Raw genomic sequence first — 22,819 nt, 5'->3', positions numbered from 1 at the left:
TTAAATACAAGTTGCTACGGTCGATGCAGTCCTTCTCACTACTAGTGTCCTCTTCTGGTAACCCTATCCCATGGCACATGAATGGCGACACCAACCCTTCCGGGCACTCTACATTACATATCTTATCGCATTCACGGTGTTCCTGTATTTACCGTACTGCATCGTTAAGTATGCACCTCGTTCATGGCGTCAAAGACCATCGTGGACTTGGCAGCGCTGCGTAATTGTTGCAGTGTTTCGACATGTGATCAACAAGGAGCAAAAGTATGTCCTCTATCACACATCGTCAACAGGACACTGACATTCTGCCACCATCCGGTAGAATCGGATCTCTGCTTAGCTTCCCAACGCATGAGGCTATAAAGGAGGGTCCCGGTGTTAAGGCTTTATGGATCAATCCTACTCCTGACTTGATGGACAAGCAGCTTCAACGATGGGCAACCATGTCTGGGGTGCATCCCATTCGCATTCCAGGATACTGGATGGATAAGGAGGGTCTGGACATCCCTATAGGCGCACCTCTACAACCAGGCGAGAAGATTCTTTATCGTTTGCACGGTGGCGCATTCACCATATGTTCATCCCATCCGCACGATTATACCTCCGTTGTACCACGCGATTTCCTCAAAAACTGTCCATCGTTCCGTCGCGCATTTTCTGTTGAATATCGGCTTTCGGTGGGACCTCCCTATTCTGCTCGTAACCCGTTTCCCGCAGCACTCCTTGATACCCTTGCTGGTTATTCGTACCTCGTGAATGAATGCCATTACCGTCCATCGGATATCGTCATAATGGGAGAATCTGCGGGAGGGAATCTTGCCCTTGGACTCACGCGATATCTTCTACAACACGAACACACCCTCAACGATGTTCCCGCACCTCCTGCGGGGCTGATTCTCTCTTCTCCTTGGGTAGATTTCAGCACTTCGCACGTAACACCCGGATCATCGGTATTTCTGAACGCAGAGTCAGACTTTGTAGGTCATTTAATAGGACTCGAGAACTATTCTACCTTCGCTTTCCTTGGACCTCATGGAAAAGATGGTGCAGAGACGAATATGTATATATCGCCTGCTTCACTACATATCGAGCCGACATTCTCTGGCTTCCCTAGGACTTTCCTCATTGCAGGAGAGGCAGAGGTATTCTTGGACCAGATCAAGACTCTCAGAAATAGGATGGTGCGAGATATGGGCGAAGGTAGTGACAGTGGTCAGGTCACTTATTATGAAGCACCGGACAGTATACACTCGCCCCTTAGTTTGGAGTGGTATGAACCTGAGCGGAGCAATGCCTACCAGCATATCGCAGAGTGGATGGATATGTTGTAGACGTTGCAGCTTCCCAGTAATTTTATCAAGACTGTTTCTTTGTTTTTGCCAGTTTATTTATTTTTCTCTCTTGAAATACGTCAGCTCGATATGAAAATTAAAGACATCTCTTCAGAGGCCAACTCGATTTGACATGGTTCACAACTGCTAATGGTATATCAAAAGCTTGTATTGGAAGTATTTTACTGTACTGTAGTAGTATCCGCTGAATCTTAGGTTCCATAATAAGTTATTGACATGTTTGATGCCTGCACGGACTGTAATCCACTGGGTTCAACAACATTGCATGAATAGCTTCCCGGTAATCTATTTGATTTGTGGCTCAAGAATAGAAGATTAGGATGCCATGTGATATGGGGAAGGGCAATAATGCTGATCATGCCACGTAGAATGGAAATGCCAAACAGTTTCCACTCATTCGTTTGATGGTATGGGCCCGAGCGAACTGACAATTGGCCTAACAGAACATTGCGGGATAGGGTCAATATAAACTTGATTGTAAGCAGCTTCCCTATTCTTCCAGCTGCCTGACCACCATGACGTACCATGCAAAAATATACGAGCTGAGCATGACCGGTTTGATCTAGGGGCGAAGGCCTGTACTGTGACACGGTCCTTGGATTCAACATATTGCGAGGTAATCTTGCATTGACAATGATTTTCTTCTCAGGAACTTTGGGGAACTCGCTGCTGATGGGCTTTGCGGAGCTGCCACTGACAGACTGACCTGTGGAGAGTAAGTTATCTTATTGAATCTTCAAGACCGTGACTGATGCCCTTTGATAGCGGCACTTACGTCAGAGTCGCTGTTGCACCAACGAGACTTTGAACATAAACCTGATATCTTGAGACTGGATCCCCAACACTTTTGTATCAACTTCCGAAGTCGAAAGATGGGTTCATTTCTGTCTCGTGCCCGGGGTGCAGAAAATGATACGAGGGAAAGGTCGATATCTCTTTATGGCGTAGACTCTACATCGGACACATCGCTCAGACCCCCGAAGCTGCAACATGCATCACCATCGTAAACCACACGTCATATTCTGGATGTGTCGTTCTTCAGATTAAGGACAGCTTTGGCCCAAGTTAGCACCTTTGCGCTGGTTATTGACAACGTAAGCTCGCCCGTTTAACACCGAGCCGCACAATCAAGTACCGCCTGCCGTTGAATACAGTACTGGTCTGCATTAAATGGATGATGGCGTCCCAAACACCGTATTTTGTTACTGTGATATATGCATTCAGTTTATGCCATCGCTAAGATATGAAGAGGAGGCGCACCTGCATGTTGTAGTTCTGGCGGAAAATAATGCAAGATAAGAAAAAGGTGGAACCCAGGCGCCCACGAGCGAACTTGAAGAATTGTATACAGCTATTTTGTCCTCAAAAGACAATATTAGATTATTCAGCCGCTATTTTCGATATGGCGAGTGTTCCGCTTGATTCAGAATATGAATATAATCGACTCATGAAAGGCAAGGATGAGCCACGAGCACACTAGTGACGATTACACATCAAGAGCAATACTTGTCTAAGATCAGAAGGAACCATCCTGCAGATGCCAACGTGTTTGATAGAAATGGCTATCCTGGAAAAAATGTGAGCTAATGAAAGTTGGCGACGATTCACTTGACATGCCCATGAACACCGTAGAACAATAGCGACTGCTAGTCTATTCGCACTGCAATGAAAGCCAACCTTGAATGATAAACCCAGAACAAAAAAGCCAAGCAAAGACAGGGGTAATTAATTGTAAAATTTACCACCTGAGTTCACGAGCCCGTTCGCACCGTAATGAATCAAAAATTCTAAAACTGAGCACGATCTAAGAACTTTCGACCTTTTCACCTCTATTCTAACAAGGTCGATAGGTGGCCTCTGTGCATGGAAAAATCGAATGTCTGGCTTGAAAAAGAAGGACTAGTAGATTTTAAGATTTCAAGTGCCTTTCAGAACTTGGAAGAGCTATTCTTCCAACTCGCTGGAAAAGTCGCTCATCGTGTTTCCGTTCTTGACTTGAAGCTTGAAGCCTCGTAGCAGGACTGTTAAGATATCCTTTTTATGATGTATAACATTGAAGAGAGTCAGATCATCATGGGGTGATCTCGGACTCGTGAGTGTGTACGGCTAGCTGTCAACATGTCAAACATGAATCAACATCACGCATAACTGCGGCCCCAACTTGAACCTGTGGCTTACACTGAGCACCAACTCATAGCATTTCTCATAGCGAGTATTGAATGGCATCCATATTTACTAGGCAGTTTCTTGGTATTAGACCAGCTCTATGTCATCAATCCTACTTCGTCCAACCAGCCAAAGGGTCTTTCAATGCTTTTCGAACCTCCCTCAACATCAATACCCTCCGAGTTAGGAGTATCACAAACGCTAGTATTCATTATACAGTGAGAAACTCGACACGTAAAGGCTACTTTCCATCGCTCTTGGCCGCTGTTGGGATTGGCGGCGCTGCGCTTGGTTTTGCGGGGTTGACAGCATCTCCAATTTACTGCGAAGGTGAGCGTGGGTTTACTTTTGCATATTCATGACGGTCCAAACCTGGAGGAGTAGCTCCTACACAACCCACATCACGCCAAAATTCACTTCCTCCAACATTTACACCGCCACCAGCCTCAAATGTAAATCTCTACGAGCTGTCTTTCGGTACGTTGTGTGGGCTATGCGCTGGTGTCTTCATCAAGAAGGGTGCCAAAGCGGTCGCATTTTTCTTGGGTGGCGTATTCGTCCTTCTCCAGGTCAGCCTTATTTGCGTATAGACAGTTCAACGCTCATACGTGATCTATCAGTATCTTGGTTCCGCGTCTCTCGTACGTGTCGACTGGGCACGCATGGGCGCACGCTTTGAAAATCTATTCTACACCAAAGACGTCACTGGCCAAAAAAGGGCACCCACCGTTTACTCACTGTGGAGATGGCTAGTTGACTTTTTAACTGCTGATTTCCAACCAAGGGCATCGTTCCTGGCTGGATTTGCTCTTGGGCTCAGAATTGGCTGATTATCTATTCCATCATTAAAAATCTAGCTTTACATGAAATATGATAGAGGCTGTTGCTTCCTACGATCAATGCATCGTCATTGTGAAGGTCATTCAGAAAGGCTGGTTAACAAGTCAAGCCTGATACGGTATCAGATCCTATGTCGCATTCACATATTATTCCTTGCCCCAGGTATTTTTATGTGCTAATTTCGTACCTGTATAGAACCAGAAACAAACTGCCACCATCACATATACGACTGTTGAATTATCAAGTAAATATCACAATTATTTGAGGGTATGAGATTTGAAAAGGTCGGTATGAGAATAGTGACGCTTGTCTGTATGAACACTATGAACACTCACACAGAAGGACGACGCCTTTAAAGTAGTCGGTTTTTCCATTGTTCATCAAATAATTCAACATCAGAACTGAATTGGCTATCAGATCAGGTACCAAGGAGCAATATCTTTGCCTACCCGAGAGAAATAGGATCTTCGACAAGTGATCAAAATGAGGCGAGTGGTGGACATCACAGAAACATGACTCACAATACATTCGTATGGATCAAACAGAAATGAGAGAGGCTTTCCAGTTCCCCATGCTACACAGATCACAAGTCTGATGAATGAAAATAATATCAGTGAAGAAGCAACTGTCAAAAGCAAAAAAAGACTGACGGTATAATAAGCAATGCAATTTCCTGTAGATACGTCTCAATGGAGGTAAAATGTAATAAATATAATATACTGACAATACTAGATCCAACTGTAGACTCGATGGCAAGATATATCTTCGCGCGAGTGGCCTGGACTATGGATTCAATTCGCTCTATCATGGGTGCAGATATCATTCCAACACATCTCAGGAACCTAGCGATCAAAATACCTATCGTGTTACCACTCAAAACCGGTATGAGTATCAAGCCTATCCATTCCTTGCTAATTTGTCCGTTGACTGTTAGGTCGTCTATAGATTCGATGAGCCATTCAAGGGTGACAACGAGCAGCTTTCAACGCAATCAAGTTGAGGTACGACGACCGATATATTTAGTAGTTGTAGCAGGTATACCCGTGACGGAGAACTCACCCCTATGGTCACAACTAATAAAATTACACTTATGTATATGGGTAGGTTGCTAACACCTTCCTCTGGCCCCTCATCCGATTCCTCGATAGGTTCCATATCAAAGAGAAAACGGTGGGTTTTGAAGCGGAACATAATATAAAACACAAATGCTGACAAAGTAAAATCATAACTTCCAGCGATACAAATGAAGAAAATCAAACGACTCACTAACTAGAAGGATAACAGCCACCTTGACCGACGTCATTCCTTTGAGTCTGCGAAAGGACAGGTAAATGCCCATGACTCACCCCATGACTCATCTTTAGAATCGCACTTGTCTGGGCTTCATCAGATATACCACTGTTCAGTGTAAAGTGAAACGCAGCTGGCAAGAGGATGGCAATCACTGCAAGAGCTAGGAGATAGGAATTGACCTGCGCAGCACCTATCCATTAAAGAGGGTGAATTTTGTGCTAGAATACTGGGAACTATCATGTGACTGACTAGCGGATATAACGCCTTCCATGTATTGGGATCCTCCGAAGATAAATGCCGCACCTTGGACAAGCACTATTGTCAAATTCAAGGCCGGTTGGTTTAAAATAAGATATACAATGAGAGGAGGGCCTACATAGGTTTATTAATATTGTGCCCATCACTATATCCAATAGGCCACTCAGTCGGAATCAGCAGCCTAGTCTCAGAAACGCGCTTACACAGTGACTGTACCAGGCTGATTTGACAGTTATGCAATGCAACGATCTGTAGCCCATGATTTCAGGTGGGCATCCTTCAATTGCTAGCATACTGCTTACCGCTGAAATCAACTCGACACTGGACTATGTTAAGTAGCGCATGAAAAGAAGCCATGGTGGAATCAAATATTTACCTGTTTCCCTAATTAGAAGATATCAACTTTGAGGATTGCGTGTATGAATATGATTTTATTCTCTCTCACTAAAGAAATTTTGACCCATACAGCTAACACTTCCCTCATCTGCAACGTAAGCTCTTCTGCAAACAGACCAAGTAGCTGAATTTGAGGAAAGGTACGATATCAATCGAAGTCAAAATCAGCGCTATCGGATTACTGACAGTCGCGAGGCCCAGAGCAGAAAGATAACAGACTGATAGTTCATCGTCATATTGGAGAGCGACAAGGTCTGCGTGGAATCTACTTACAAGTAAACACAGCAGCGGGTGAAAGTTTGAGAAAATGTAGAGTCCACTGTGCATTGTGTCAGATTCTCTCAAGCTACGGATCGTGTTGGACTTACAGCTACGGGAAGAAATATGATTAAGATATTCAACCCTGCCTGCGATATTAGCAAGAGTCGGGTTATGTATCACCAAGAACAACGAACAGGAGCCAGTCAACACGATTTTTAGTCCAAGAAAAAACGGACGTTTCTTCGTTGGCTTTATAAGCGTTGTTACAACAACTCTCCTTGCCATTTGAAGTGTATTTTCAGTAGGCACATAAGAAACCGACCTGAAGGGCCTTGGTTAGTAAATGCAAGAGCTCTTAGTACAATGTTGGGTACGTACTGCCTATGATGTGTTTCCAAACGCGGAGACGAGGTGTCAACTTCCCACTCGTGGTCACCTCTCTCCGCCTCCGAGTCAGAGGCATGACCATACGCTCGTGAACCTGTAATCAGACAACAGCTGAATTTTTGCTCAGGTCAACAAATTGACGTGCGCACCTGTTATTGCAGGCCTTTCTCCACCCGCACTGACATGCGCTTCAGCATTCGGAACTTGAAGAGGCAAGGAACCATCCCTTAGTTTCTGTGCAGCTGACAGATCCAAAAGCGGCTTAGTATGGCTTTGCGGATGGGCCAAAACGCAGCTACTTTAAGGTTCTTGATTTCAATTGTCAGGAAACCTACCTGGTGGATACCTTGGTATTGCTGTGAGCGATTCTGACTGTCTAGGAGATTGGCTCAAGAGGCCATCTTCGCTGGGAGGCATGATACTTCTGAGTTTCAAGGACGATAGAAAGATGATATTCAGTTTGAAGGTAAACGTGTGAAGCACGGCCGCAGTGACTTTATATATTAAGCGCCAAGGCGGTTTGTAAAGAATGAGTCTTGAATTCGACGCATCGGGTTCATGATTATGATTAGCGCTCAGAGCTGGAAACGCCGGCGAGCACAATGTTCGAAGTACTTGACAACCTCAGGTTGCCATATATGGTGATCAGCCTCGAACTAACCACAAAATCACAACAGTTAGTAGCAGGGACCAGTATCTGATAATTGTCGCGTGCGAATCAGTAAGTACATATATTATCGTTGTCAATAAATATATGATATCCGCATAAATTAAGTAGCCTCCTTCGTTGCTGCTGTACCTACTGGGCTGATATAATAATTGAGTGGTGTTTCCTGCCGTTGTCACACGCAAATTTGTCCATCCACAGTGTGCCGTCAGATACGCTTTCATCAGTACCTTCCCCCTAGCCACTCTCACTTCAGAGCCATCCCCACGAGCTTTTACCTCATCCCCAGCCCGCTCATTCTCCAAGCTGCCATGCCTCTTATCCATCCCACTCGTCCAGCAATCCAAAGCAAACAATCTCTGACTGAACCAAGAGTCACGGGACACCAGCGCATATACTGTCCCCACTTCATACCCAAGACACTAAGTAGGCTTTTAGTGAGAGCGATTACCTCCAAAGCGCGCGCGCGACGGCTTGCAGCGAATGTTTGGAGGATAATGTCGGGGTGTGGTGCTAGCGAAGGAGAGGGCGAGGAAGATGACTGCGATGCGTTTATATGACTGTGTATGGCGTCTCCTAGTGCGACTGCATCCCGCAATCCGAGGTTCATCCCCTGCCCTCCTGCAGGTGAGTGGATATGTGCAGCATCACCCACCAGAAGGATCACACCTCCCTCCTTCTCACCCGAATTTTCGTTGAGATCAACATCACTTGGAGCACCAAGACGCGTGAAAAACCTATCAGCAATAGCCGAGTGTGTCCTGAACCGCGTTGACCAGATTACCTGCTCGATTTTGAGTGGGGGGGCTCCACCAGACGACACGGGGCCAAACTTGTCGACAAGCACCTGGATATACTCGCGTGGTGGCGCATGGGGAGGTGTACCCATTTCTACGGGAACACCAAACCCGACACGATAAACGTTGTCTATGATCTGTTTGCCCTCGTACTCTGGTAACATGGAAACGAAAGATTTGGAGTAGCGTATAAAAAGGAAAAATCCAGCCGAATCTGTTATCATATTCAGGCCAGCGTCTGGGACTCCTGACTCGTCGGCAAAGGTAACATCAGCGAGGACGATTTGAGATAGGAGGTTAGATTTAGAAACGTCTTCGCCATCAGGGTCCGCAAACCTGATTCCAGCGATATTTCGGATCTGAAAATATGAGTTATTGGGACGAATAGCAGCTAGTCAAGCCAATGGTTGTTAACTTACGGCTGAACGAGCACCATCTGCGCCAATCACATATTTCGCTTTGATGATTTGCCCATCCTGAAAGACCACATCGGTGATAGTGCTATCTTGTTTGTTTCGTGATAGACCACTAACAGTATGGGGTCTGTATACACGCCCACCAAGGCTCTGGAGCTTGTCCTCCAATACGCGTTCAGTGATGGGTTGTGGAAGAATCAACGCGTGCGCGTAATTTGTATATTTATTCAAAGAGTTGAAGTCCACTCGGAAAATTTTCGAATAGCGTGAGCGAATATTAGCATTTTCTTCCTTGAGGCCAAGATCATTGAGTTCGTCAGCACAACCTATCGTGTTTAATGCCTCGGATGACATGTAAGTACCGCACAGCAATGACGATAATTGTTCACAAATGAAAAGTACCTCGAGAGTCGCAGCATGAATGACCAACGCACGAGAGGTATTCTGGCCTTGGAGAACAGTGTCTACAATCACGAAGTCACGAACACCATGGTGGATCAAAGACAGAGCAGCGGCGAGACCCGTGGGTCCAGCGCCGACAATGAGAACTGTAGTGCTTTCTGGGAGAGACATGAAATGGGGTATCGGATATTATCAAATTAGTGATCCTTTTAAATGGTGGAAACGAAGTCACATTCGACAAACACGCAAACCGTTGAGTCTGAGTGCGGTGTAAGATATCATGTTCTTGACACAATGTGACTGCGACAGAGCGACAGGGCGTGGTAACATCGCCGTATATGGTTCGAACCGGCCGATCGTGAAACAGAAAATAGCAACATCGGGCTGTAAGATGACTAAAATGATGCACAACAAGATTCGGCAGTACTGATGCGTGTCCTCAAGGCAGAAGAGAACATAAGAGAATACTCACTATTACTTGCTCGTTTGTGTCAGCTACCTTTCAATTACACCCCACTTGTACTGTCGTTCCCGATCTTTCCGGATGGGTCGGGGAGTCGGACGAGTCACAGAAATAAAACATTGGGTAGTAAACGCCCTTTATCAAAGAACATGTCCGTATTGCTATCGTCTATGTAGCAGACTAGCATGGCAAGATGCAGTCTTCCAGTCAGGCCTAATTACTGAATGACAGTCGCGAACTATGCGGCATTATTATTTCCAGACTTGCATTCATTCTACTATGAAAGGAGAAGTTAATATATGAGTCCATGGGTGAGTCAACCAGGAAGCTAGGAACAAGTAACTCCGGGCACTGCTGAAATTGCATCCCAAAACGAGTGCATCGTCGCAACAGCCTCGCCTTCCCCAGAGCACAGAATCCATTATGGAACGTTGAAGCACAGGTATTGGTTTCTGAGGCAACATGTTTGAGCGTACCGTAGAAATAGACAAGAAACCATTTAAACGTAGGCACTCCATGGACGGCAATCCTTTTCGTCAGATGCGAGCATGTTTCGTTGAAGATCGATCTTCGCCAGTCCATCTTCAATGAAATAATCACCTCTGTTGGCCTACTGTGCCCAGGGAACGGGAGGTTTCCTAGTCGTTCCCATGTGAAACCAAGTGTTACTATGTGCTCCGAGACACGTCAATTGCTGGAGGTAATTGAATGTCGACTGATATTGATCTGAATCACCATGACATGGCCTTTTGGTACACTATACGAGTAAGGAATGGAAAAAGCTCTATAAAATGAGCGCATTCAAGAGACTTTCCTCATGTAAAATAGCTATAAGACGTTGATAACTTGCTACTCACTCTCATGCTCATTCTACGTAAGCCATATACGCATGGGCTTGCTTTGCTTCTTTGACGCCAATATTAGGGTGGTGCTTTGATAGGAGGGACGACTGTTGTTTTCCTCCTAAACGGTATGCTTGGTGTGCAGACAACCCTGAGCCTGAGGGTACAGAAAGACAAAGTGTGACCAACGGTACTGTGACGGCACTGGACATTTTGTCACACTCAGATTGTCCTGTTTTTCTGTACAGCCGCTCCGAGTGCCATCCGACAATACTGCCAGATCAACAGGTCTCGTAGTATTCACTTCAATCCTTGCGTTCGAAAATATGCCACCCCAGCCGGGAATGTTTGCTCTCCCGTACGCGTCCACTCACACTGCCCGCGCTGATGTTTTACAGTCGAGCGATAATTTTGCCTTGGGCGTCACTTACCAGCACCAGTCTCAATCACACCCTCAAGGCCCTCACCACCACCATCACAATGCAACCGCAGCAGGTTCGCGATCAAGCGGTACGTTTCAGTCCTCCTGTATTCCCTGTCTGAAATGTGTTGCGGGAGGCTGATCCGAAGGGCAAGGTTTGCTGGACGATCCGAAAGGGAAGAAAAGAAAAGACTTTGGTGGGAAGATAGGTCCAAATCTCGAGTGGGTTTTGCACTTTATATCTCAACCTTCTAAAAAGTAACGCCAACTCGCTTTGCTCCCGTTCCAGCACACGGGGCTTCGCTGAATCAATATCCTCCCTCCACTCCACCTCTCTTCAACTCGCAACTAGACCAGAAACTCACCCACTATATGTACTCCGCCTTTACCCACTTTCTCTTGAGCGCTCTGCCCTACTTTCACAAATTTCTGCCGAGGAAAAGCATGCGTTGAGGAACGTGCATGTTGCATGGGCGGAAGAAAGGGAAAGGGTCGAAGATGAATGGAAGAGAGGGAGAGAAAGAATACGAGAAAGACTATTGGAAGGAATTGAAGAACGGAGAAGACGGGCAAGAGAGGAGAAGGAAGGAGAAGGGACTGGTGGAGGCGAGTTTTCTTTGGCTATATCATCTAAAGGAGTCAGATACTCATTTCTATGCGGTACATAGACTCATCTCTAGACTCCCAAACACGCCCACATATTACTCGCAAGCTACGCAACAAGTTCCCAGGAAACTCACCGCCCCCTACTCCAGGCTCGCTAACTCCTGGCCTCGGTTTGGGCTTAGGGTTGGGATCATCAACTCCCATAACCACCAATAATACAAACCCACATTCTCTCTCAATAGATGAATTACCATCACCATTCCCCCTCTCATTAACTTCTGTTGTCTTGACATCCGCCCATTCTCATTCACATCACTCGTCGCGCGTCCCGCCATCTGCAGCAGGGGTTGCAGGGGCAGCAAGCAGCAGTCGCAGGCGAATCAAACCAAGCGGAGCAGGGTTGCACCATTCCATGTCAGGAACCGGTGGATTGGGTAAGAGTCTTGCCATGCTGGCAGGGGGGAAGGAGGGTGAAATCGAGGCTGACCTGGGAGAGATTAGAAGAGCAAGTAAGAGGAAAAGAGGAGCCGCGCTCGTAAGTGGGGCGTGAATTGAGCTTCGAAGTAATCAAAGGGACCTTCCTCCTTAGTGGATAAGGGAAGCTCAAGGACTCGACGGATACAAGGGGACATTGCAGAGGCACCTTGGGCTATTTGGTTCACCCCGCAGCACTTATTTATTCTTACCTCGACTTTTTTTCTTTGCCTCTGTAATCCGTCTATGTACTAAAATTATAAAGCCTTCCACTCGCGTCTGATACATGTTCACAAATTAGCTCTTGGTTGGTGCTCCGAGTCGCGGCTATATAACGAGTTACCGTGCCCGAGATGGTCCAGACTAGTCTCGCTCGCGGTACATTGACAATGCTCGCTCTTGCCTCCTACTAAGCTCGCATCGAGGATGACGTGCTTCCTTGGAATAGCCAGAGCAAAAGGGAGGTTTACTAGCACGCAAACGGCATGGTTTCTGCTTTCTCTGAGTTTCTCTTGGTCAGAACACTCAAACTCGGGCTGTGTCACTGGTCGCTTTCTGAACACTTTTACAATAAGTCTGCGTATGACAGACGATGGCTCAAGCCAGTGAGTGCAAACCCCCTGGTCGAGTGATTATTGCACTAACAGTAGTGACCACTACATGGTAGTAGTGTGATAGAGAACTTTGAAATATTGACACTCCGCGACTGTAGTCTCCCATTTGGCCGTGTCTGCTGTCAGGTTTAGGTCCCGTACTATCGTTGGACAATAGGTGCAATTGGTCTGGGGAGAAGTTGAATAAGTCACCAGTCGTTGAGCTTGAGACCGTCGGAACTTGACCAGTAGATAGAACTTTTAGTTTTCTAGCTGTCTATGTAAAAGAATAAGCAAGAATTTGAGGCGTTAGGGCAGCGGAACGAAACCGAAACGACGACACACCTTTTGGAATGGTTCTGCAACTTTCGGTCACACTGAGTCACGACGGCACTCACAAGCGAAACCAGGCGGAGCTCGTCGGCAAGGACTCGGCCAAATTGAAGAAATTTTCTCTGTCCTGAGGCTGCTCGTATGTGCGTCGTTTCGAGTTTTAGGGCATCAGTGGAAATAATACAAGCCAGGAAAATATATAAATTAGCTACTAAACATTCTATTATTACTATGTATGAAAGTATTTGGTATATAATATGACAAATTTTGAGAATTTTGAGATATACTCGAGCTTGATGATGGAAAAGGAGAAAATGGAATACTACCAGGCGGGAATGGAGGGTAACTCATGTGGGGATGTGGTAGATACATATTGGGTTGATACGGCATTGGAATGGACCCAGGGGGGGCATGGTGCTGTGAATTTGGCACCTTGGATGGTAAGCCAGCAGGCATGGACATGTTGCTTCCAGATGGGAGCGAAAAGGATGCGGGGGCTGGATGAGGGGCGGCGACCTAGGATATATTAGAAAGAGGCTTTAAAAAAATAATAAAACATCACCTGTCTTCAAGCTCGAGCTCCAAATAAACCTGCAAAGCGGGGAGTTGTTTCGAGATCTGGATGGGCTTTGAAATGGTCCTTGATTCGATCAAGGACCTCTTGCTTTTTGCCGTTGATGCTCAGGCTGAGTGCTGCCGCAATAAGCTGGAGGTCAGGCTTGGACTTGCTGCCCAATGCTCCCGCAAAGACCTCGGTTCCGTTGAGCCTTGCCATTTGGGCCTGGTGCTCGGCCGTCTTTGCTGCTTTCGAAGCCTTGGCCTCCTCTTCTTTCCTCGCCTTCTCTTGCCATTCTTCTTCTTCTGCAGCATGCCTCTCACGCAACTCGGCACTTGTCAGGAGCTCAGCGTGAACTCAAAGCCCCTTTTTCTTCTTCCCCTTGCTCCTTATATTATTCAGCTTGTCCTTCAAGTCCGACAACTCACACATCATGAAAGCATTATGGCCCTGCATTGTATCCCGCTCCCACCTCGCCTCTCCCAGCTGGACCGACAGCTTCTGGATCTTCTCAACAAGGGCCTTCTTCAACATCATCAGCAGCAGCTGAGTCGGCTGCAGGTGGATCAACATCGTGGCGGGGGTGGTTGAGCGCAAGTTTGCAGGAGAGGGCAATGGAGTGGGGATACGGCTGCTGAGAGACCGGGACTGCGACCATGTTTGTTGCGACATGGAGGGCTCGGCACTTATGTCCCCTAGGGGTAGAGCGCCCTGGCTTACTTGAAGCCAGGCCCTTACACCTCTAGACGGCTGGCCGATGCTGTTGTTGTTGCTGCTACTGTTGCCGTTGTTGCTGTTGCTGTTGCCGCCGCCATTGTCAAGTTCCACCTCCCCATCTGAAAGACTGGTTTCAGACCCATCAGGATCCCCTGTTCCCTCAGAGCTAGCACCGTCTGAGTCATGCTCAGAACGGTCAATGTGGCCAACAATAGTTGGCTTGCATAGTATTGCTCTGTTGTCATCATCGGAAACATAATCGGGGTCATCTGATGATGGGCCATCAATCCAACCATCAGGGAAGTTTTCCGGGTATGAAGCAGGGGCATGGTTGACGGTTGATGTTGAGACGCTTGGCGCATAGTCGGCGACCGTGAAGACGTTCAGATTGAGGGGGTAGAGGCCACATTTGCGCCAGGCCTGCAGAATTGTGTTAGTGACGAAAGCACTCTTACAAGCCTCCCAGTACTCTTTCACAACATGTTGCCAAGCGATGGATGTCCCATATTTGGCCGTGTACAGTTCTGCACGCCGATACCAGGCTTTCTGCAGGGGACCATAAACACCAACATCAAGAGGCTGTAAGCGGTGAGTAGTGTGCGGAGGGAGGCAGAGAAGACGAATTTGATTCTCAATAGCAAGATCAATCATGGTAGTCATCAGATGCGATCCATGACCATTGTAGACAAGAAGAGTAGGCTTGCCGGACTTGTTTTGAGCACGAGATTGAGGAATGAATGATTTTCTAAACCACTCTGTGCATAAAAAGTCGTTAGTCCATCCGTTAATTGACGTAGTATAACTGTAAAATATTAGTAGACAGATACAATGAAAAAATGGAAACGTACAAAATTTCAGGGTGAACTTCATACGACTCCGCATCAATGATCGTCCCTGCAAAAATAAAGCCAGGGAGTATGTTTGCGCCAACAGCGGAGATACACTCTATTACTGTAACCAACTCCAGACTACCCCCATGAATTGTGTAATTTTGATGATTGAAACGAGAGAAAAAAAAACGGCGGCCATTAGAATTTTGACCGCCTCCAAGTTGAATCCCCTTCTCATCCATATTGTAGATGTTCTCCCAAGGTATGTCATGTTCCTTAATCACTGCCTCAAACTGCTTGAAAAAGTCCTGCACGACAGGTTGGTTGAAAGCTTGAGCTCGCATGGGATCGATGGTTGATGGCCTTCGTGATGCAATTTGTTCCTCGTGTTTCTTGATGAAGCGTCGGACCCACTTTTCAGAGGGATACTTGTTGCACATGTCAAAAACATAGGGGGCAATGGTTTGTTTGCAGAGGGGATGACCTGTATTACCTAGAAACTGAATCCATTCCAATAAAACCTCCTCCTGCGCCTGATTTATGTGCGGCTGTTGGATGTGAGCCTCACGACATGGTACAGCCTTTCCCTTATACCTCCTGAGTGCAGTGTAATAGTGTTTGATGATTCCCAGATCGCAACACGCTGCCTTGAGGTTCCTGGCTGCACCGGTGCTGGTAGCCTCACATGCTGCCTGTATTTGCTTTTCGAGGTCCACTACATCGCTGGTGGGGGGCTGGGACGTTGAAGTGTGGCGACGGTGCCTTCTGGTTCGTATGGGGGGCATAAGTTAAGAGATTTTAAGGGGATTATGAGAGTAAAACCGTCAATATCAATGAGCTCTTTGCGCTTACCAGTGTGATCTTCATCCATCAACAAGTGTGCGGTTTGTGCCGGAGCGGAGCTGGCGGGCCTTGATTCATTATCTTGGTGCGTGATTGCCTGTTTCGGTCACCTAGTCACGACTTCATCATTGTTCTCATTTCTCCAGATGCCTCAAGGCCCCAATCAGCTTGGTAAGTACCTGGCATTGTAGGCGCTTACCTATTGACGCTTCCCAGGACAAAACCGCAATATTCCCAGCACGAGATCTGGTCAAATCTGGGCATCTTTCCCTCAAAATTCACACCTTTGGAGATCAAGAGCTTAGTGTCAGGTCTATCGTTGTTGCTACAGGTAAGCTCTTCATTAAATTCTTTCACAATTATATTCTCTATACTCTATTCTACATCTGACAATTTTCTAGCTACCTGTACAGCGATTGTTGAGCCTGTGGAGGCCCAAGTGCATCTCTCTTACCGGTTGCATCTAGTGTCCAACAATAGTACTGTCATTAACCATCAGTTCGGATGGGGGGAGGCTATTCGGACATTTCTGAAAACATATGTTCCACTGTCATTTTTCCTCAACAACTCAACCCATAGCAGTTCTATATATTCTTACTACTTACTCCAACTTTCCTAGCACAAAATCCCGAATTATTGAGCGAGTTCCTTCCATGTGCATGACTTTCGAGAAAGTAACGCTCTACTAAGGTACTGCAATCTCGGTTTCAAAAAGTTCAGGTGTGCCAAAATCATGTTCAAACACTTATAGTGCCGAGAGGAGCTCTAACTCGGCTTGTGTGACCTCTGTGACGTCCGAATGTCCCCCATCCGAGTTGACGGTTAACGACAGTAGATAGTAAAGCAGATATTCACTAAAGACGCCATCGCGCCATTTTTCGCATCAAAGTGAACTTGAATGCACTTGTCGTTATTTCCAGGAATACTTCGCCGAGTCCTTCCATAATCAGTCTTACACCTCCAGTTCAAGTTTGAAGGCACGATGCTGGATCTGCCTCTCGAGCTCTTCTTGATGATCGCTGCTGATCTCAATGTGGCAGATATCATTTCGTTACGCAAGGTTTCATGTTTTTAATCTTTTTGAAAAAATTTGCACTGATAATCTAATTTCGCGCTTTCAGACATGTCGTTTGCTATTTCACTACAGCCATGAACGAACTCTATGGCTTGACCTACTATGCTGGATACAAATGTTTCTGCCCCTTCCGCGTTTAACTCATGACTTGGATGCTTTGATATCTTCAGAAATCGAGCGGATAGTCTTATCTGTTCTCAGAACAGAACGTTTGTGGCTGGTTCCCAGAGAATACAATCCACCAGCACCGATTTATACTCTATCATGCGACCCTAAGATCGACTACCCGGTACATCTGGAATATGTCTTCGACGATTATCTGCTTGCCATATACAAACTTGGTCAAGTTTATGTCTGGGATACACGGTATCTGGACTCTTCTTCTCCTGGGAAAGAATGTGGTAGTTATCTTCTCGCGGAACAACCACGCTCTTATGTCACTGTCGTCGGCGCAGATAAAGCCACTGTTTTTATTGGGATTGCACTCGAATCTGGGTGAGTTATCTGTCCGTCGATCATGCGCCAGTATATCAATGCCATTAATATTCATGATTTCTCCTCCAGTCAAACTGTGATTCTATCTTCCACCCTGTGGCCTTTTTTGTTCACCTCTTCGGAGGAGAAAGATAATTCTGCGCTCCAGTTGATCAGTACTATGGACATCGGGAGTCCCAGCGTAATCCACGACATCAATGTGAAAACTGAGCTAGTGCTATTTTCACGCGCAACAGACATTCGTATCTTCAATTGGCGCACCCAGACTTGCTATACCATAGGAGACCATTCCACCGGAGAGTTAGTAAGTACCATTCATCCAGAAAATTTTCATGCTCACCTCCAGTCGACTCTGTCAAGCTCGACCATCTTGTCAAGAAGTTAAAGTTTCTTTGGCCTTATGTCCTCTGTTTGCGGTCCTCTTCTATCTCCGTGTACGACCTGCGACCTTTTTCTGAATCTATGGATTCATCGCAACTTCCACAAGCACCTATACTCGTGCGCGAATTGCAATACCTCAAATTTATGTGCGCCTCACTATCCAACCCCTGGCCTCAACCCATTCTCCCCTCTGGTCCTTCTGATGGCTCGCAATTTTACAGGATGTCCCTTGTTGGCCATGACTTCTACAAAGGCCTATTTCTACACAGAATCATTCTAGATCTGTCGCCCACTCCGTCACTCTCCGTTAACTGCATCGACGTCTTATCTTATGCGACTTATGGTGGACACACCCCCAACACAAACTCTTTGTTCCCTCCCGACGATGGTAGACCTCCACAACGAATCATTTTCAATGCAGGTAATTATATTGAGGATCACTGTCTAAGCAGCCAGGGATGCCGAGGACTGTGGATAGAGAGGTTGCGAAACTCCGAACACTGCATTCTAGTTGCCTTTTCTGTGCGCAATAATAACGAGGATAAACCAGCTGTAGGCAATGACATCACTCTCGGTTCGAACCTTGGAATGGTAGATAGGCAGACTAGTGGGCCAGTGCGTGGAGCTCTACGCCTAAACGGGCGGATGATTTCTACATTGCCATTGACCGTCCCCTCATCAGGTCAGTTGCTTTATTAGTGTCTATTGGCTTTGTTGACGTCTGATGAGTCATCGGGGTACACAAGGGTGGCGCATACTTTCCACTTTCTCGGAAACTACAGGGAAGATTGCGATCGGAGGCCGGAGTATTCAGATCTTGACGTTGAAAAATATGGCAACTGCTCAATGATTAGGTGGGAGGAGAGTGGTACTTGTTCAATTGAGAACTTCTGGGAAGTGTCTAGCCACTTGCTGAGAGCTAACAGGGACAGAACTAGAGTCCAATATGAGTAACTGTATTATCAGAGAGTACAGAATGTGTACAGTACCAATACTAGTCCAAAGTTTTGTAAACAAAGGTAAACAAATCAGCCACAAAGGTGAAATTATAGAATGCTCAGTGAATACTGAACAATAGAGCAAAAAGAATAAAGAGGAAAGTGATTTAGAAAGAAGGGAAAATAGATAGCACAACTAGGTGCAGAATCACCAAAACTAACAGTACTGTAGGAACCTTGCCTGCGTGGCTGCTAGTGGCAAAATGAACATCACTGGCCTCCCATCATCGAACAATTATGCTATCGCGTTTACACTTGCTCTAATAGGTTCCTCTAGTGTTTGTTATATTGAGTTCCGCGCTGAAGTGATCTTCAAGATCTTGAAATACCCGCTATCTTTGGACAGAACATGGACTTGGGCCCAACTGCAAATCAAATACTGCTCTTGCCTCCTACCAAGTTCGCTGTCGATGATGAGAACTGTTGTTAGAAAACCACACACAAAACAAACTAACACACAATCCTCCCAGATTCCACGGAACTTGTTTATGGGCTTTGCCTCCTAGAACAGTGGAGTGGTCTGGTTGTTTGTGGGGTGGTACATATAAAGATCCTTCAAAGTAAAACCCAGAGGTGTATGAGTGTGGGTTTTGAGGAGGAGGGATAGTTGAATTTATAGGAAGATAGGTGCTTTGTGGCGAGTATAGACGAGCACTACCTTGCTAATTGTAGCACAAGGTAGGTTTGAGAACACAAGGATGACGAGGTGACGAGGTTCCCAGTGATAGCAGGCTCCTGACGCACAAACTGTAGTGCTCAGAAGGACTCTAATCGAAGGGGATGACAATCACTTTCAAAAGTGACGAGTGACAATGACAGCAGTTAACAGTGGTAGCAGTGGGAAGTGTTGTGACCACACTGGATCACAAGTAGTAGTGAGTAGTGAACTTGAGATTAGAGAAGAAGTCTGGGATCGAGTTCTTATTTTTTTTTTACAAGGTAAAATACAGGGGTTTATATAGTAAAAGAAAAGTAGGTTATGCACAGTATAGCTGTGCAAAAAGAATGAGAAAGAATATGAAGGAAGGAATGTACGCTGACAAATCCTGCGTAGGTAGTACAGGATAAGATTGTCAAAAAAAGGAAAAGAAAGGGATAGAACAATAAATGCTGTGAGTAATGTCACAGGTTTGTACAGCCATAAAGTAAAGTCCAATAGCAAAAAGAGAGCAGGAAAATCATGATGTCATGGGAAGATGCAGTAAAAAAAGGGCAAGGCAAAACACTATCAGTATCAACACAGTTCCTTTATTGTCAGTCAGGCATTCTAAAAAAATATGTGTCCATGAAAATGATTCAAAAATCAAAAATAATCGCACTGTAAATGAATGTTCTGCTGAAGAAAAAGAAACTGGAGCCACCGGTCCACCACCTAGTCCAAATCCGACAGTTCCATGGCCTTACCAATGGACTGGTTGTGTTGGACCACCTGATCAAACGAGGGAGGGAGAGGAGTAGTTCCAATTTGGAACAAGTGAGTCCCAGGCAGCGTGTGGTAGGTGTAGCTGTAGCAAAGACGATGGACAAAAGATAAGTGTACCCAAGTGAATGGGACAGCGATGAACATGGGCGACGCAAGGGGATGAACCTTCTCCAGCTCAAAAATTACCCACCCACACTCCAACCAGGCAAGACGAGCGACCGATGTTTTGATAGTATATGATGGTAGATCGACGTCATAAAGATGGACCTGTTGCCCTATTTGAACCGGCCACCGGGGCTTTGCTGATATCAGCAGTGGCATGTGGTAGTCAACGGATCGGCAACGGAAGCGGATAGGAAGTGGTGACATCAGAAATGGTGGGGGTGCAAATAAAATGAGGAGGAGGAGGGTGGAGGTGACGGAAAAGTGGATTAGAATGGGGATCCAGAAACGACCGTCAGGTGAGAATAAAAAGGAGAGGAAGGGGCCCATGGTGGGGCTAGGCAAAGGAAGGGGAGTAAGGGAAACGACAAAAGCGAGGGCGCAATGCAATGTGTAGCCAGTGGCGACGCGAAAATTTGCCAAAATGCCGAAACACGGAAAGTACCGGATGGAAAAGCAAAGGTGAGCGTGACTGGATTGCCTAATAGAGGTGGTGCTGATCAGCCACAAGTTCAAAAAGGGCAATATTAATTACTATTCCATGTGGCACTGTGCCTGTGTGGCGCAAAGGCGAGTCTTTTGAATATTCACTTCATTATTGACACCTGTCCATGCTACCAATCAACTTTGGTGCATGACACCGGTCCAAATAGGGCAACAGGTCCATCTTCATGACGTCAATCTGCCATCATATACATAGCCTACTTTTCTTTCACTATATAAACCCCTGTATTTTACCGTGTAAAAAAAAAGACAAGAACTCAATTCCAGACTTCTTCTCTAAATCTCAAGTTCACTACTCACTACTATTTGTGATCCAGTGTGGTCACAACACTTCCCACTGCTACTACTGTTAACTGCTGCCATCATCACTTCCCACTTTTGAAGTCATTGTCATCCCTTTCAATTAGAGTCCTTCTGAGCACTACAGTTTGTGCGTCAGGGGCCTGCTATCACTGGGAACCTCGTCATCTTGTCGTTCTCAAACCTACCTTGTGCTACAATTAGCAAGGTAGTGCTCGTCTATACTCACCACAAAGCCCCTATCTTTCTAAATTCCAACTATCCCTTTTCCTCAAAACCCACACCCATACATCTCTGAGTTTTATTTTGAAGGATCCTCATACATACCACCCCACAAACAACCAGAGCACCCACTGTTCTAGGAGGCAAAGCCCATAAACAAGTTCCGTGGAATCTGGGAGGATTGTGTGTTAGTTTGTTTTTGTGTGTGGTTTTCTAACAACAGTTCTCATCATCAACACCGAGACCACAAAGCCAATGGGAATGCAAGCAGGCTCAAACCCATCATTAGCTGTTGGATCAATAAAGGAGTGTGCTGATGGAATGGGGTCTGCATTATTATTAGGTGTATTGTTACCTGACAGCAACTCAGGGGCTATGTCAGAGACAGGGATGTTGGGAGTAGGAGTTGCTGTTGTCAAATGCAGCTCTGGATGGCTAGGAATATCCACCTATTTCTCTTCAGAATCTGAAGAGAAGTCTTCAGATGAGCTGCTTCCTTTGAGGACCTCAACTGGTTTTCTGGTGGGATTTGACAATGACATGAAAAATCTGCTGATTTTGCTGTACCAGCAGCTGCCTTTTGCAATTTGGCCTTTTTCTTGCGTACATTTGCATAACTGCTGCCACTGTATGTACCCTTGCTCTTGAGTGGCAGGGACAGTTTAGATGCATTGGCAGGCTGGATGAATATGATAAGCATTGTCTCTAAACTTGAATAATTAATTCATTTTCACTTTGACTTACCTTCAAAAATTGCTCCTTCCAAAAAGCTTCAGCCTGACTCAGAATTTAGTGTGCTTCAGCATCTTCAACACCCTTCTTGTTTTCCTCATTTGATGAGTCTCTGGTATCAAGCTCCTTATTGATGGCAACTTTCCTCTTGGTGCTACCTGCTCTATTCCTCACTTCAACAATGTCTTCAAACTCGTCCTCTGGGTCAGGCATCCCCCTCTTGGATATTCTCACAGCCCATCCGCCTTCACCTTCAAACTCTGAATCTGAGTCCACACCCTCTTTGTCAACTCAATTATGGCCATTCCTGTCATCTATATGGTCAATAAGCCCTTTTTTGAAGAATCTCTTGCCTTGAATTCTTTTTAGTTACTATGAATGCATTTATATATATAGGTGGTGGCTATATAGCAAAAGGGTTTTTACTGATGTTTGCTGATATGTGTTGACATTTTCCAGGAGGTGGCTTTGTCGCAGAAGTACTGAGTGCATTCTTCTGTCACCATAGTGCCCGCATTGCTGTTCTGCCTTTGTTGACTACTGTGGCTGTCTGGTCACATAGCAAAGATGTTGGTTCAACAAGTTGTGAGCGTAAACTTGCTGGAGTAGTTGGT

General features: G+C 45.9%; 10 protein-coding genes across 10 annotated transcripts; 5 read left to right on the top strand and 5 right to left on the bottom strand.

Annotated features, from left to right (window-relative positions):
- Positions 1-68: 68 nt before the first annotated feature.
- On the top strand, positions 69-1,455 carry SERLADRAFT_477048 (uncharacterized protein; the record flags this gene model as incomplete). The annotated part of the gene is made up of 1 exon (XM_007322544.1): positions 69-1,455. One exon carries the CDS (start codon positions 267-269, stop codon positions 1,329-1,331), a length of 1,065 nt encoding a protein of 354 aa, XP_007322606.1.
- A 25-nt stretch (positions 1,456-1,480) lies between these two features.
- SERLADRAFT_477044 (uncharacterized protein) lies at positions 1,481-1,902 on the bottom strand (the record flags this gene model as incomplete). The annotated part of the gene is made up of 1 exon (XM_007322543.1): positions 1,481-1,902. One exon carries the CDS (start codon positions 1,877-1,879, stop codon positions 1,544-1,546), a length of 336 nt encoding a protein of 111 aa, XP_007322605.1.
- Positions 1,903-3,528: 1,626 nt separating this feature from the next.
- On the top strand, positions 3,529-4,607 carry SERLADRAFT_477043 (uncharacterized protein; the record flags this gene model as incomplete). Its single annotated transcript, XM_007322542.1, has 3 exons — positions 3,529-3,848; positions 3,903-4,087; positions 4,139-4,607. The coding sequence occupies 3 exons, from the start codon at positions 3,572-3,574 to the stop codon at positions 4,346-4,348; spliced, it is 672 nt and encodes a 223-aa protein (XP_007322604.1).
- A 122-nt stretch (positions 4,608-4,729) lies between these two features.
- SERLADRAFT_477040 (uncharacterized protein) lies at positions 4,730-6,227 on the bottom strand (the record flags this gene model as incomplete). The annotated part of the gene is made up of 13 exons (XM_007322541.1): positions 4,730-4,759; positions 4,808-4,823; positions 4,880-4,949; positions 5,009-5,031; positions 5,083-5,159; positions 5,217-5,337; positions 5,418-5,566; positions 5,625-5,646; positions 5,705-5,841; positions 5,901-5,966; positions 6,028-6,054; positions 6,113-6,158; positions 6,212-6,227. Coding segments are annotated over 11 exons (735 nt in total), but the record flags the coding sequence as incomplete, so codon positions are not given.
- Positions 6,228-6,673: 446 nt separating this feature from the next.
- Positions 6,674-7,530, bottom strand: SERLADRAFT_477038 (uncharacterized protein; the record flags this gene model as incomplete). Its single annotated transcript, XM_007322540.1, has 5 exons — positions 6,674-6,708; positions 6,761-6,888; positions 6,945-7,047; positions 7,103-7,195; positions 7,289-7,530. Coding segments are annotated over 5 exons (441 nt in total), but the record flags the coding sequence as incomplete, so codon positions are not given.
- A 105-nt stretch (positions 7,531-7,635) lies between these two features.
- SERLADRAFT_358045 (uncharacterized protein) lies at positions 7,636-9,416 on the bottom strand (the record flags this gene model as incomplete). The annotated part of the gene is made up of 3 exons (XM_007322539.1): positions 7,636-8,776; positions 8,837-9,175; positions 9,236-9,416. The coding sequence occupies 3 exons, from the start codon at positions 9,404-9,406 to the stop codon at positions 7,895-7,897; spliced, it is 1,392 nt and encodes a 463-aa protein (XP_007322601.1).
- Positions 9,417-10,795: 1,379 nt separating this feature from the next.
- On the top strand, positions 10,796-12,320 carry SERLADRAFT_358044 (uncharacterized protein; the record flags this gene model as incomplete). Its single annotated transcript, XM_007322780.1, has 5 exons — positions 10,796-11,050; positions 11,117-11,183; positions 11,251-11,561; positions 11,630-11,885; positions 11,937-12,320. The coding sequence occupies 5 exons, from the start codon at positions 10,867-10,869 to the stop codon at positions 12,115-12,117; spliced, it is 999 nt and encodes a 332-aa protein (XP_007322842.1).
- A 2,457-nt stretch (positions 12,321-14,777) lies between these two features.
- SERLADRAFT_337695 (uncharacterized protein) lies at positions 14,778-15,483 on the bottom strand (the record flags this gene model as incomplete). Its single annotated transcript, XM_007322538.1, has 2 exons — positions 14,778-15,042; positions 15,089-15,483. Coding segments are annotated over 2 exons (660 nt in total), but the record flags the coding sequence as incomplete, so codon positions are not given.
- Positions 15,484-16,692: 1,209 nt separating this feature from the next.
- On the top strand, positions 16,693-18,289 carry SERLADRAFT_477029 (uncharacterized protein; the record flags this gene model as incomplete). Its single annotated transcript, XM_007322537.1, has 4 exons — positions 16,693-16,973; positions 17,035-17,483; positions 17,553-17,787; positions 17,844-18,289. Coding segments are annotated over 4 exons (1,206 nt in total), but the record flags the coding sequence as incomplete, so codon positions are not given.
- Positions 18,290-18,452: 163 nt separating this feature from the next.
- On the top strand, positions 18,453-18,714 carry SERLADRAFT_373411 (uncharacterized protein; the record flags this gene model as incomplete). Its single annotated transcript, XM_007322536.1, has 2 exons — positions 18,453-18,546; positions 18,611-18,714. 2 exons carry the CDS (start codon positions 18,453-18,455, stop codon positions 18,712-18,714), a joined length of 198 nt encoding a protein of 65 aa, XP_007322598.1.
- Positions 18,715-22,819: the final 4,105 nt, after the last annotated feature.

The sequence above is a fragment of the Serpula lacrymans genome, assembly GCF_000218685.1.
Source record: "Serpula lacrymans var. lacrymans S7.9 unplaced genomic scaffold SERLAscaffold_13, whole genome shotgun sequence".
NCBI lineage: Eukaryota > Fungi > Basidiomycota > Agaricomycetes > Boletales > Serpulaceae > Serpula > Serpula lacrymans.
This window is presented reverse-complemented; position numbering and strand designations above follow the sequence as displayed.